The following is a 15,517-nucleotide window of genomic DNA, read 5'->3' as shown; positions in this document are numbered from 1 at the left end:
TTCAACATGCAGGTTTTTTTTTTAATTTTTTTTTTTTAAGATTTTATTTATTTATTTGACAGAGAGAAATCACAAGTAGGCAGAGAGGCAGGCAGAGAGAGAGAGAGGGAAGCAGGCTCCCTGCTGAGCAGAGAGCCCGATGCGGGACTCGATCCCAGGACCCTGAGATCATGACCTGAGCCGAAGGCAGCAGCTTAACCCACTGAGCCACCCAGGCGCCCCTCAACATGCAGTTTTGATGTTGCTTTTTATCTCAGTATTCCCTCTCAGTATCTATAAATCTTTCTTTTCCCTCAATTTTTTTTATTGTGGTAAAATACACATAACATAAAATGTATCTCCTTAACCTTTTTTTTTTGTTAGAGAGGTATGTACAAAGTTTATTAAAAATTTACATGGTAGGTTCAGCCAGATTTTGCATATTTAAGAAAAGTTAGAAAAAATGAGAAAATTGAATATTAAAGTTTTTACTAGAGACTGATTTATAAACATATAATTTGAGATTTTCAAGTGAGAGAAACACTGTATACAGATTAAGGATATAACAGCTTTGGATCTTTTACACTTACCATCATTCAGATCACCAGCTCTTCTGATAAAGAACTGGACATCATAACCTCAAATTACCTCATACACTTAAAATGTAATTAGCATTTTATTTGGTTTGTTCATTATGTAGAAGAATAGGTACATGTTTTAATTCACTTTTATATCTGAGGGCCCATTTCCCTAATCTTTCTAAAGACTATTAAAAGGAAGATCGTGTTGACTACCAACTTAATTTTACATATAGGTTAGCTGAGATCTTTTGAGACATCAGGACAGATTTTTGCCCTTGACTCTTAATTACTAATTTTTAAATACTCCTTTTTCTTTATTATTATTATTTTTTTAAAAAAGATTTTATTTATTTATTTGACAGAGAGAAATCACAAGTAGACGGAGAGGCAGGCAGAGAGAGAGATAGGGAAGCAGGCTCCCCGCCGAGCAGAGAGCCCGATGCGGGACTCGATCCCAGGACTCTGGGATCATGACCCGGGCTAAAGGCAGAGGCTTAACCCACTGAGTCACCCAGGCGTTCATTCTTTTTTTTTTTTTTTTTTTTTAAAGATTTTATTTATTTATTTGAGAGAGAGACAGTGAGAGAGAGCATGAGCGAGGAGAAGGTCAGAGAGCGAAGCAGACTCCCCATGGAGCTGGGAGCCTGATGTGGGACTCGATCCCGGGACTCCAGGATCACGCCCTGAGCCGAAGGCAGTCGTCCAACCAACTGCGCCACCCAGGCGTCCCTCATTCTTTATTATTTTTTTAGGAAGGTCTACACACAACATGGGGCTCAAACTCACAACCATGAGATCAAGAGTCACATGTTCTACTGACTGAACCAGCCAAGCGCCCTTTAATTACTAATTTTTAAAAAAATTTTTTAATAAACATATAATGTATTATTAGCCCCAGGGGTACAGGTCTGTGAATCACCAGGTTTGCACACTTCACAGCACTCACCATAGCACATACCCTCCCCAATGTCCATAACCCCACCACCCTCTCCCGATCCCCCTCCCTCTAGCAACCCTCAGTTTGTTTTCTGAGATTAAGAGTCTCTTATGGTTTGTCTCCCTCCCGATCACATCTTGTTTTATTTATTCTTTTCCTACCCCCCAAGCCCCCCACGTTGCATCTCCACTTCCTCATATCAGGGAGATCATATGATAGTTGTCTTTCTCTGACTGACATATTTCGCTAAGCATAATACCCTCTAGTTCCATCCATGTCGTTACAAATGGCAAGATTCCATTTCTTTTGATGGCTGCATAGTCCTTAACCATTTTTAAGCAAACAGTTCATAGTATTAAGTATATTGATATCATTGTGTAAGCCAACAACTTTACTTAAAAATGTTAAGGCCTAAATAAATTGTTTTTGTGTAGAAGCACTAAATAGCATGAAATTATTAGCTATCCCTATATTGCTCTTTAATATTATCAATAGTTTTTTGGGGGAGAGGTGAGTGAGGAACATGACAGGCTGATTCTCAAGTATATATAAAAGCATGACAGGTAAAACGAGCCAAGACATTGTGAAGAAAATGAAAGTGAGGAAAACCAAAGTGAGGTTACTGGAGTTAACAGATGTAGAAACTTGCAAAGCTCAGTTATACACAATATAGAATTAAGAAAAAATGACAGAGCAATGAAACATAATAGAAAGTCCAGAAATAAATCCACAAATACATGGAAATAATTTATGACAAGCAGATATTTCAGTAAGAAGGGGCTCATTTCAGTAAGTGGCACTGGAACATTAATAACTATACACACACAAAATTCAGATCTTTACCTCAAATATTACATAAAAAATAAACTTCAGTTGGATTAAAAGCAGAACTATGAAACTTTCAAAGGCAACATAAAGCATCAGGGCAGAAGGGCTATAAAAACCAATCACCATAAAAGGAAATGCTAAAATTATAACTTCTGTTTATCAACGAAGAACATGAAAAGTAAAGATAAATCATAAGCTGGGAACGGTATTTCCAATTCGTAACTACAAAGGATTAGTATTTGTTACGTATAAAGACTTCCTATGAATCAAGAAAAAGACAAATGATCATTGAGCAAACAAACAAGAAATATGAACAGATTTCAAAGAAAAATTGCAAGGGGCACAAGGGGCACCTGGATGGCTCCCCTCTCCCTCTGCCTGCTGCTCCCCTTGCTGGTGCGTGCTCTAATAAATAAATAAAATCTTTAAAAAATAAAATAAATTTTTTAAAAAGATTATTTATTTATGTGACAGAGAGAGACCACAAGTAGGCAAAGAGGCAGGCAGAGAGAGAGGGGGAAGCAGGCTCCCTGCTGAGTAGAGAGCCCGATGTGGGGCTCGATCCCCGTCAGGACCCTGAGATCATGACCTGAGCCGAAGGCAGAGGCTTTAACCCACTGAGCCACCCAGGTGGCCCTAAAAAATAAAATAAAATTTTAAAACTGCAATACCAAGTGTTGTCAAGGATGTGGAGCACAGGACACATTATTCCATGGGCAGTTATAAACATAAAATGGTACAATTGCTTTGGAAAGCTATTCGTTATTTATCCAGTAATATTAGAATTTCTGTATCCTGGGATGCCTGGGTGGCTCAGTTGGTTAAGCAGCTGCCTTCGGCTCAGGTCATGATCCCAGGTCCTGGGATCGAGTCCCACATCGGGGTCCTTGCTTGGCAGGTAGCCTGCTTCTCCCTCTGCCTCTGTCTGCCTCTTTGTCCGCCTGTGCTCACTTGCTTTCTCTCCGTCTCTGACAAATAAATAAATAAATAAATAAATAAAGAATTTCCGTATCCTAAGAACTAGCAACTCCTCTCTTAGAAGTATATATATCCTAAAAATTTAGTAAGACTGCCAAAATAGAAAGATTCTTCCACATCATAAGACACTCTTTTTTTTTTTTTTTTAAGATTTTATTTATTCATTTGACAGAGAGAGACACAGCGAGAGAGGGAACACAAGCAGGGGGAGTGGGAGAGGGAGAAGCAGGCTTCCCGCCAAGCAGGAAGCCCAATGTGGAGCTCCATCCCAGGACCCTGGCATCATGATCTGAGCCAAAGGCAGATGCTTAATGACTGGCCACCCAGGCACCCCACCACAAAACACTCTTGACAGAGAACAAACCAATGGCTGATGGAGGGACATGGGTAGGGGATGGGCTAGATGGGTGATGGGTATTAAAGAAGGCACCTGTGATGAGCACTGGGTGTTTTAAGTGATGAAGCACTGAATTCTACTCCAGAAATCAGTACTGCACTATCTGTTAACTAAAAAGAACTTAAATTAAAAAATAATAAATAAATTAATAGAAAATGGATCAGGAGTCATGTGTAAGAATATTCAGAGCATTATTTGAAATGAAAACAAATGAAATGTCAACTGGAAGGAGAATAGATATATTGTGTCATATTCATAAGATAGAACAGTATACTGTAGTAGTTATTGAACTAAGCATCACACATTGGCATGATGTTAAAGAAATTATTGAAAAATGCATATACTAAGAATCCATTTATACAGTTAAAAAACAGGCAAAACTGTAGCAGTGGTAATAGTGATATGAAAAGAGTGATTCCCCTACGCAGAAAACAAGTTTAAAACCAGAAAAAGTTGTTAGAAACAATCAATTCAGGGCACTGGAAACTGACCAAAAACAAACAACAAATTGGTAAGTATTTGTTCTTGAAAAACTGCTAAAATTCTGTCAAGGAAGGTTAAGCTTGTGGACCTCTTGCCTGGGGCAGCTCCCATCCCTACCTATTCCACCTCTAGCTGGATGAGTGGAAACTACAGCTTTATCACTGAGGTGCTAGCCTGACAAGGAGCAGCGCTGTTACTCTGAGGTTGCAGATCTTGTTTAGAGTGAGCCGCAAACCAGTTAGAAGACTAACAAGGAGATCCTGAAAATGAGAGAGCCATGGACAGGCTTAAATAAATTCTCTATACATTCCTGAGTAACTATTAAACTATCCACATGCAGAGAAGACCCAGGAGAGTCAATGGAGACTTGAGAACTAGAAGTACTCTGAATGCATTCCCCACACCTCTGAAAAACTTACTGGCTGGCACAACTGGGTGGCTCAGTTGGTAGAGTGAGCAACTCGATCTCGGAGTCGTAAGTTCGAGCCCCACAATGTACTTAAAAATAAAATCTTAAGAATACATATATATTTCAAAGAAATAATGACTGAAATACTTCTAAATTTGATGAAAAACTTCAACCGACAGTCCAAATTCAGTGACTCTCAAGTAGGACTAATATAGAGAGAACTGCACATAGACACATCCTACTAAAATCAAAAGAGACAATCTTAAAAGCAGTTAAGACAAAAATGACTCATATCCAGGATACAAACATTTTCATCTGACTTTCCATCAGAAATCACGGAGACCAGAAGACACTGGAATGGCATATTTGAAGTGTCAAAAGAAAACAGTCAATCAAGAATTCTATATCCCATGGGATGCCAGGGTGGCTTAGTTGGTTGGGCGTCTGCCTTCAGCTCAGGTCACGATCCCAGGGTCCTGGGATCAAGGCCCACATTGGGCTCCTTGCTCCGTAGGGAGCCTACTTCTCCCTCTCCCTCTGCCTACTGCTCCTCCTGCTTGTGTTCCCTCTGTCAAGTAAATAATAAAATCTTAAAGGAAAAAAAAATAAGAATTCTATATCCCAAGGGTGCCTGGATGGCACAGTCAGTTAAGAGTCCGACTCTTAGTTTTGGCTCAAGTCATGATCACAGGGTTGTGAGATCAAGCTGTGTGTCAGGCTCTATACTCGATGCAGAGTCTGCTTGAGATACTCTCCTTCCTCCTCTGCCCCCCAACTTGTGCATGTGCTCGCTCATGCTGGCTCTCTCCCCCCAACTCTAAAAGTAAATACAAATAAATCTTTAAAATAATTCTGTATTTCAGGTAAACAAAGGCAGAGAATCCACTTTTAGCAGAACTACCAGAAATATTAAAGGAAAGCTTTCTGGCTGAAAAAAGAGGACAATGGATAAGACTTAGATCCTTAGCAGTGATGAAGAGCAGTGGAAATGTAAACATCTAGGTAAATATGTATTTTTCTCTTTTCTTCCCGTAACTTCTTTAAAAATAAGATTGGTCCTTGCAATAATTACAACACTAAACTGCTGGCTTTAAATATATGTAAATGCAATTTATTTGACAACAGTATCTCCCAAGAAGAGAGTGACAATGGAGCTAACCCGGTACAAAGTTGCTATATTTTACCAGAATTTAGTCAGTATTAACTTGTAGTAGATAAGAATCAGATAACTATGCAAGCACTTTCTAAAGATCTAAAAAGAAAAAATCAGTGGAATTAAAATGATTTATTGAAATATTTATCTGACACAAAGAAGGCAGTAAAAAAACAGATAAATACAAAAAATATGGGGGGAAGAGCAAAATGATCGATGTAAATCCACCCATATGGATTCACATGAACTATGAATGGACTCAACACTAACTAAAAGCCAAAAACTGTGAGACTGGATTTAAAAAAAACACAAGATCTAACTATATATTGCCTGTAAGAGATACACGAAATTCAAAGACAGAAACAGATTTTAAGAAATAATGACAGGAAAAGACACAACATGCAAACAGTAACCATAATAAAAATGATTAATATTTGATAAAACAGAATTCAAGAAAAGGAGTATCATTTGACACACAGAAATATCTTTTAATAATAAAAAATCAACTATAAATGTATATATAACAGACTCCAGAATACAGGAAGCAAAAACTAAAGTTAATTGAAAGGACAAATAATTCAACAATTTTAGTTCAAGATTTCAAAACTCCTTTCCAAGTAACTGTTAAAACTAGACAGAAAATTAACAATTTCTCAGCCAACGTAACCTAACCAACATTTATAAAATACTCCACCCAAAAGCAGTAGAATACAAATTCTTTTTAAGCACATATGGATCATTCTCCAAGATGGACGATACACTAGGCCTATTAAAAAACATTTAAGTAGGGGCGCCTGGGTGACTCAGTGGGTTAAGCTGCTACCTTCAGCTCAGGTCATGATCTCAGGGTCTTGGGACTGAGCCCTGCATCGGGCTCTCTGCTCAGCGGGGAGCTTGCTTCCTTCCTCTCTCTCTGCCTGCCTCTCTGCCTACTTGTGATCTCTCTCAGTCAAATAAATAAAATCTTAAAAAAATTTTTTTAAGGGCGCCTGGGTGGCTCAGTGGGTTGAGCCGCTGCCTTCGGCTCAGGTCAGGATCCCAGTGTCCTAGGATCGAGCCCCACATCGGGCTCTCTGCTCAATGGGGAGCCTGCTTCCTTCGCTCTCTCTGCCTGCCTCTCTGCCTGTGATCTCTCTCTGTCAAATTAATAAATAAAATCTTAAAAAAAAATAGAACACACAGAAATATATGAGATCCAGTAAAGCAACGATAAAGGGACATTTACAGGTTTAAATGTTTACATTAGCAAGAAGAGTTCTAAAATCAAATCAATAACCAATAATCTAAAATTTTAATTTTAAGAAACTAGAAAAAGAAGAACAAATCAAACCCAAGTACATGGAAGGAATAAAGGTCAGAGTAGAAATCAGTTAATTGAAAGCAGGAAAACAGTAGAGAAAAATAAATTAATGAACCCAAAAATTGGTTCCTTGAAAAAAACAAACAAACAAACAAACAAAAGGACAATCTATTAGCTAGATTAACCAAGCAAAAAAAAAGAGGAGATCCAAATAACCAATATAAGGAATGAAAGAAGAAGAGACATTACTACAGAACATAAAGAAATTCAAAAGAATCCTAAGGGAATACTATGAGCTTTATGGCAATAATCCAGACAACTTAGATGAAATGGAAAAATTTCTATAAAGATACAAATTAACAAAAAGGACTTGAGAAGGAATAGAAAATCCAAATGGACTTATTAGGTAAAAAACGTAATTAGTAATTAAAAACTTTCCCACAATAAATTCAAAGTGGTATCCTGTAATGGAAAAAGCCCAGAAATCAAAGTCTAGAGATTAGGTAAAAGTAAAGTATCCATATTTGGTTCTTAGTTTTGACCAATGTACCAAGGTAACATAAAATACTAATATTAGAAAAAACTGATGAAAAGTATGCAAGAACTCTCTGTATTATCTTTATAATTTATACAAAAATATAAAACTATTCCAAACTAATAAGCTTATTAAAAAAAAAAAAGTATCCACAAAGAAAAATCCAGGTTAAGATGGCCTCACTGCTCAATTTATCAAACATTTAAGGAAGAATAATACTATTTCATACAAACTCAGAGAACGGAACATTTACCAACTCATCGTTAAGGCCCATAATACTTTAATGCCAAGCAAAAAAAAAAAAACAAAAAACCACATCACAATAAAAGTACAACAGCTCTCATGAACACAGGTGCAAAAATTCTTAACAAAATTTTAGCAAATCTAATCCAGAAACATATAAAAAGGATTATACACTAAGACAAAGAGGCAGGGGTGGGGTGGGGTGGTTATCCCAGAAATATAAAGCTGGATTAACATCCAAAAAAATCACTATTGTTATGCTCCTTATTAATAAGAAAAAGTAAAAAAACGATGATTTTTTAAAAAGATTTTTATTTTATTTGACAGAGAGAGACACAGTGAGAGAGGAAACACAAGCGGGAGAAGTATGAGAGGGTGAAGTAGGCTTCCCGCTAAGTAGGGAATCCGATGCAGAGCTCAATCCCAGGACCCTGGGATCATGACCCGAGCTGAAGGAGGAGCTTAACCACTGAGCCACCCAGGCACCCTCAATGATTTTTTTTTTTAAAAGATTTTACTTATTTATTTGACAGAGAGAGACCATGAGAGAGGGAATACAAGCAGGGGGAGTGGGAGAGGGAGAAGAAGGCTCCCTGCTGAGCAGGGAACCAGATGTGGGGCTTGATCCCAGCACCCTGGGACCACGACCAGAGCCGAAGGCAGATGCTTAACGACTGAGTCACTCAGGTGCCCCCCAAAAACCTGTAAGCTTATCTGAGGATGATACAGAAAAAGTAGCTGACAAAACCTAAAATCCCACTGAGCCATGATAAAAAACTCTCAGCAAACTAGGAACAGAATCACCTTCCTTCAACCCAACAAAGGGTATCTACAAAGACCCTACAGCTCACATTACAATTAATGCCTAAAGACCAAATGCTTTCCCCCTGAGATCAGGAGCAAAGAAAAGATGTCTGCTCTCAAAACATTTATTCAACATTGTACTGGAGGTTCTAGAGAGTACAATAAGGCAAGAAAAAGAAATAAAAGACATCTAGATTAGAAAGGAAGAAGTAAAACTGACTTTATTTGCAGACAGCATGAGGGATATAGAAAATCCCAAAGGGTCCACAAAAAGCTTCTAGAACTAATAGTAAACTTAATAAGGTCACTGGCTACAAAAGTAATCCATAAAAATCAACTAAATTTTCATATCCTAGCAACAAACTATCCTAAAGGGAAGTTAATAATCTCATTCATGTTAGCATTAAAAATGAAACACGTGGGGCGCCTGGGTGACTCAGTGGGTTAAAGCCTCTGCCTTCAGCTTGGGTCATGATCTCAGGGTCCTGGGATCGAGCCAGCATCGGGCTCTCTGCTCAGCGGGGAACCTGCTTCCTCCTCTCTCTCTGCCTGCCTCTGTCTACTTGCCATCTCTGTCTGTCAAATAAATAAATCTTTAAAAAAAAAAGAAACACTTATGAGAGATGTACCATATTAATGCATTAGAAGACTGAATGTTGAAAGGTAATACTCCCCAAATTGACCTTTAGATTCAATAAAGTTCCTATTAAAAATCCTAACAGGTTTTTGTTTTCTTTTGTTTTTAAATCCTAACAGGTTTAAAAAACCATTTTTGATAGAAACTGACAAGTTGATTCCAAAATTTATTTGGAAGTTATATGAAATACAAGTAAGTCTGGAGTAGTCTCGTTAAGTGATTTTAAACATTTTTTATTTGTTTGACAGACAGAGATCACAAGTAGGCAGAGAGAGAGAAGGGGAAGCAGGCTCCCTGCTGAGCAGAGAGCCCGATGTGGGGCTGGATCCCAGGATCATGACCTGAGCTGAAGGCAGAGGCAGAGGCTTTAAACCACTGAGCCACTCAGCGCCCCTCGTTAAGTGATTTTAAAATGTACCATAAAGTTACAGTAATACAAGCATGTGGTGCTGGTATAAAGAGAAATTTCAGATCAATGTGACAAAAAAGAACCCGGAACAGACCCTCATATACATGGCTGGTTGATTTTTGACAAGAGTACCAAAAGGATAGTCTTTTCAACAAAAGGTGGTGGAACAACTGGATAGCCATAAGCAAAATAAATAAACCACACTCAACCCTTACCTTGAGAAGTTTTACTCTTAAAAGACACCATTAAGAATATGAAAAGACCACATCTGAAAGTGTAAAATATACCTAATAAATGAATTGTATCTAGACCCTAAGTTCTTTAAGTCAATAATAAAAAGACAACCCAATTAAAAAAATGAGAAGACTAAAGATTTGAGTAGATGTTTCCCCAAAGACCGTGAAGACTGCACTACTGTATAAATGTACTAAAACTCAAACTATACACTTAAAAGTGGGTGAATTTTATAGTATGTAAATTATACTTAAAAAAAAAAACCCTCAAAAATAGACAAAACCAAACAATCTACCATTTTGAGATATATGCATAGGTGCTAAAGCCACCTATAAAGAAAAGGAAGGGAGTCCAGAATAGAGGTTACACAGAATGGGAAAAGGAAGGTCACTCAATCAGGAAGTAGTATATAGAGGACATCTATGATACTAATAATGTTCTATTTCTTTTGGTAACAGACAAGCCCAACAGTTTGGAATATGTAGTCAGTGACAATGGTTTCTCCTTTCTTCTTTTATTTGCCTAACTTCTTGTCTTTCAATTTCTATCCTGAGACTTTCTACCTGGAACCTTATCTCTTACCTGAATCAATACTGAGGACATCATCATCTTCATCAGGAATCTCAATTATTTCTGTAGGCCGGGAAGCTTCATCCTCAGAGCTACTGTCTCGGTATTGTAGGCCCAGTTTGGAATAAAAGTCCTTCACCAAAGACTCACAGTTAGTCACTGCCCTAATATTGGAACACATGTAGAAAAGGTCAAAGCCAGCAAAAATAGGTGTAAAAGTCAACAGAATTTATATATATTTAAAAATACACAAGCCTCAATTTAAATAGGCCAAGTGTTTCTGTTTAGAATTCATTTTTATTTTTTAAGTAGGCTCTACGCCCAATGCGGAGCTTGAACTCACCACCCTGAGATCAAGACCTGAACCAAAGTCAAGAGTCGGACGCTTAACCAACTGAGCCACCCAGACACCGTCCATTTAGAATTTAAAATGCTTTTCTCATAGAAAAATGTTTAAATCGTGGTTTCTGGAGTAGTTCCTCAAAAATACAAAAGAAGCCCTGAGTATAGTCCTGTCTACCACATCTCACCATTTACCTTGTTAACTGAAAATGTGTCCTAAGTGACAACTAAGGTACCAGACACAAATCTTCTGGGTATTTAGGAGCAGATACAGGGCTCATGCTCCACCGTTACATAAGACAGCAACACTTTACAATCCTCACTCCCTAGATCATCCTACTAAGAAAACAAAGCAATTATTTGGAAGCAGAGTAGAGGAGAAAGAAGAAGTAGGGACTCAAGATCTGGACTCCTCTATTGCTGACCATACATTAGCATCTGATAGATGAATATTCTATATATGGGTGGTTGTGAGGTCAGATTTTGGACCCTAACCTATAAAGAAGGGGAAGGTTCTACACATTTGTACCTTGTAAAGTAGAAAATGCTTGGCACAATAACATGAACAATTATACTTCTAAAATGTCTGCCCAAAGGGAGATTTCCTATTTCCCATGTAGTCCTCACCTGGATGCATCATCAAAGAGCTGGTCAACATGGGCCACCTCAGATTCCTTCTGTATTACCCACGTTTCCAACTCTGCTAGTTGCTTCTTACGCTGCTGTACACAGTCCATCTTTTCTAGTTCTTCATCGATGAACTGCCGAAGTTCCTCCATTGAGATACCCAGCTCCTCAACCACTGCTTGCTGCAGTTCTGCAATCTCTTCAGACTCCACTGCAGCTGTTGCTGCATCCAAACCAATGCACCCAGGAAGGGAGGACATGCTGTTGTCCTCTAAAAGGAACAGAAAACTAAGATTACCTTTGGAGTCATAATCACCAAATTTCAGTACCCTAATAAAACTCATTCCTACACTACTAGTTATTCAAATACAGTTAAGTTTGATTCTATGTTCTCTCCATTCTCCTGTATCTGACGCTAAAATTTTGCAGCATTCTTATCCTATAGACTATGGGCCTAAGATTTAAAGGTTGGAGGGGATGGAGAACACATATTATGCAACAGGGAGCTACCGAAAATGTTTTAGGAAACGGAAGAGAACCAATTTACTGAGGAAGGTATTTCTGTTACCTGTATTCCTTAACTCACTAAAGAGATCAATCTTGTTTGCAGGCTATGCCAGTCTGAACACTTATCTCCAGCTGGAGGGGAGCGGTTGGTCTATAACTCACTAACTGGTTGTCTCCTCTTTAACTACTTGTTCGCCTTATGTTACTTAGCTTCTAAGTGGAAATTTACTTTTTTTAAAGTCTACTAACACTTTAGGCATACTAAAGCGAAGAGGTTTCCCCCAAGTAAAGGGAAATTAAAGCAATCTGGGAATAAAACGTGGCTACCTAAAAAATACAAATAACTGGAGTTAACTGCCTTTTTTTTTTTTTTTTAAATCAAACGGTTAAAGCAAAACTGATGCCAGAATGCCGTGCGACCCCAGGGCCACTTCTCACCGCCTCCATTTTTCCTTCGCCCGCACAGCGCCCCACCCCCGCGCTATCGTTTTTGGGGGTGCGTCCCACCCACCCCCGCAAACCCAGGGCAACCCCGCCCCCGCTCGCCTCTCGGGGAAGACTTCCTTCCACCCTCGCCCAACCTCCTCCCACAAACATTCCATACAGGCCCCTGGTCTCCAAATACCTCAATTAACAGTATTTCCCACACCTCCCTGCTTCCAGCTACAACAATCCTTTTTCACCAGCCAAACCCCACACTCGAGACTCAGGGGTCGGCCTCGATGGGAGAGTACGAAACCGTAAACGAAAGGGAGCAGGGGGAGGGGAAGAAGCGTGAGGGAGGGAGGGAAAGGGAAGCGAAACAGACGCCCGGAAGCAAACCTCAGGTGCTGTTCCGGTCGCCAAGACGGTAGCCTGACGGGGTCAAACCCAAAAGCCTCAGACGCCCCTCAAGGCCAGGAAAACTCAGCCAAGTACGCATGCGTTAAAGCAGAGCCGTCCGGGGCGCACGTGGGAGGCAACTGGCCGGGTAAAGTAGGCGTGGCATGGAGTATATTGTAGAAGCTCCGCCTCTTCCGCCACCCCCAAGTAATGGCAGCAATATTAAGTTTATTGTATCAAGACTCAGTAGGCAAACACTTAGGTTTAGATTTCTTTTTCTCACCCATTGGTTTTCTTACACAGGTGCTACAAATTGTAACAAGTGGAGGAATATTAAGATGTCATAGGAAGGGGCGCCTGGGTGGCTCAGTGGGTTAAGCCGCTGCCTTCGGCTCAGGTCATGATCTCAGGGTCCTGGGATCGAGTCCCGCATCGGGCTCTCTGCTCAGCAGGGAGCCTGCTTCCCTCTCTCTCTCTTTCTGCCTGCCTCTCCATCTACTTGTGATTTCTCTCTGTCAAATAAATAAATAAAATCTTTTAAAAAAAAAAAGATGTCATAGGAAAAATGTGATAATATCCTCTCCTCCCTCCATCACTTATTTCTGGTTCTTTGAGTTTAGTTTTCTAGGCTTGTGTGCACAAGATCATGAATATGGATTTTTTTTTTTTTACTGAGCCGAAGGCAGCGGCTTAACCCACTGAGCCACCCAGGCGCCCCTGGGTTTTTGGTTTTTTAAAGATTTTATTTTTAAGTAATTGTTTGACCCCATGTGGGGCTTGAACTCACAACCCTGAGATCAAGAGTTGTGTGCTCAGTGTGCCTGGGTGGCTCAGTTGTTGAATGTCTGCCTCCTGCTCAGGTCATGATCCCAGGGCTCTGTGCTCATGGGGAGGCCTACTTCTCTTTCTCCCACTTCCCCCTGCTTGTGTTCCCTCTCTCACTGTCAAATAAATAAATAAAATCCTTAAAAAAAGAGTTGCATCCTCTGCCAGCTGGGCCAGTCAGGCATCCCTGAATGTGGATTTTGTTTTATTTTGCTTTTATTTCACATGTGGACATCACTTGAAGTCAATAAAAACTGTAATATTTGTCTTTTTGACAATTGGATAATACCTTATAGTGTGGCTAAATCATATTTAGAAAGATGTTCTCAGGGGCGCCTGGGTGGCTCAGTGGGGTAAAGCTTCTACTTTCGGCTCAGATCATGATCCCAGGGTCTTGGGATCAAGCCCCGCATGAGCCCCACATTTACCCTGCATAGGGCTCTCTGCTCAGCCAGGAGCCTGCTCCCTGCCCCCCCCCACTCTCTGCCTGCCTCTCTGCCTACTTGTGATCTCTGTCAAATAAATGAATAAAATCTTAAAAAAAAAAAAAGAAACATGTTCTTAGTTTTTAGCTACTACAAATAGTACAACAATAAGTTGTACAACAAGTTGTACTATTTGAAGTAGTAGTTTTATTTTTGTTGAAGATTCCCCCAAATGGAATCTAAATAAAAAGAATGCATATACATACACATACACATACATACACATACTTTTTTCATTTTAATACGATCTACTGTCAAATTACTATTCAAAAAGGTTGAAACAGTTTTTACTCCCACTAGCAAATCTCTGAAAGTATGTTTCCCCACACCCTCATTAAGATTGGATGTTAACTATTTAATTTTTAAGCATTTGATAGGTCTTAAAATAATAGCTGCATCAGGGTAGACTAAGTTCTGTTGTGGAAACAAACAATTCCAAAGGCTTACAACAAAAACCAGGTATTTCTTGTTCACGCTGCATAATCATCTCTAGTAAGCCGACATTGGAGCTCTGCTACCTCTGCTAGATTATCTATTCAGGAACTCAGGCTGATGAGTAAGTCAGGCCAGAGGGAGAGACCGCGAATGGTCTCACATTGGCAGTTAAAGAGATTCAGGACACTTTTGTTAATAACTCAGTTGTTCTGACTGAGTCATAAGGCCCTACCCAATCACAAGGGGGCCGGCCAGGAAGAACAGTCATGTCTCATATCTGGAAGGGGAGAGAATGGGGTGTATTTGATGAACCAGCACTATTGACTACTACATAATTTCATTATTGCTTTAATTTGTTCACTATCTTTATACTACCCACACCTAACTTCATTTAAAAGGTATAAACCAGAACCATCTGTGTAATAATGGAAACAGGGCCAGGCAGCCTGGAAATCCTCTCCTTGTGACCACATTTTATCTGTGCTCATTTCACCTGTCCACCAGTTTCCTGTTAAGTCCCTATTTCCAGTTGTTAAGACACTAGGAATTGAGGTACAGAGACATGAAAGTGTCCTCTAGATATTACAAATTCAGCATCTTCCTAACTCATCTTATTGTATTATTTTCTAATGTGAGCTAGAAATTTTAGATATACCACTCCCTATAAAAGACACATGCATGGGGTGCCTGGGTGGCTCAGTGAGTTAAAGCCTTTGCCTTCGGCTCAGGTCATGGTCCCGCTGGTCCTAGGATCAAGCCCCACATCAGGCTCTCTGCTCAGCAGGGAGTCTGCTTCCCTTTCTCTCTGCCTGCCTCTCTGCCTACTTATGATCTCTGTCTAATAAATAATAAATAAAATCTTTAAAAAAAAAGACACATGCACACACATACTATATTTATTGAATGTTTACTTCCTACCAGGCACCGTTCTAAGCACTTAACAATTATTAATTTATTTAATCCTCACAACAGTCCTATAAGGGAAAAACTATTATTG

At 39.4% G+C, this 15,517-nt stretch overlaps 1 protein-coding gene across 6 annotated transcripts in view; it reads right to left on the bottom strand.

The window, feature by feature from the left end:
• SETDB1 (SET domain bifurcated histone lysine methyltransferase 1) overlaps nt 1-12,881 on the bottom strand; it is a 32,360-nt gene extending 19,479 nt beyond the window's left edge. For 2 of the 6 annotated variants that reach the window (XM_044239174.1, XM_044239178.1), the window contains exons 1-3: nt 12,579-12,761; nt 11,447-11,717; nt 10,490-10,641 (exon numbers count right to left, since the gene is read on the bottom strand). In XM_044239174.1, coding sequence (XP_044095109.1) covers nt 10,490-10,641; nt 11,447-11,706 — 412 coding nt within the window. In that variant the 5' untranslated portion in view covers nt 11,707-11,717; nt 12,579-12,761. The other 4 variants (XM_044239175.1, XM_044239176.1, XM_044239177.1 and 1 more) reach the window with 4 other exon arrangements.
• Between the last annotated feature and the right edge of the window lie 2,636 nt (nt 12,882-15,517).

This window comes from Neovison vison, chromosome 2, assembly GCF_020171115.1.
Source record: "Neovison vison isolate M4711 chromosome 2, ASM_NN_V1, whole genome shotgun sequence".
NCBI lineage: Eukaryota > Metazoa > Chordata > Mammalia > Carnivora > Mustelidae > Neogale > Neogale vison.
This window is presented reverse-complemented; position numbering and strand designations above follow the sequence as displayed.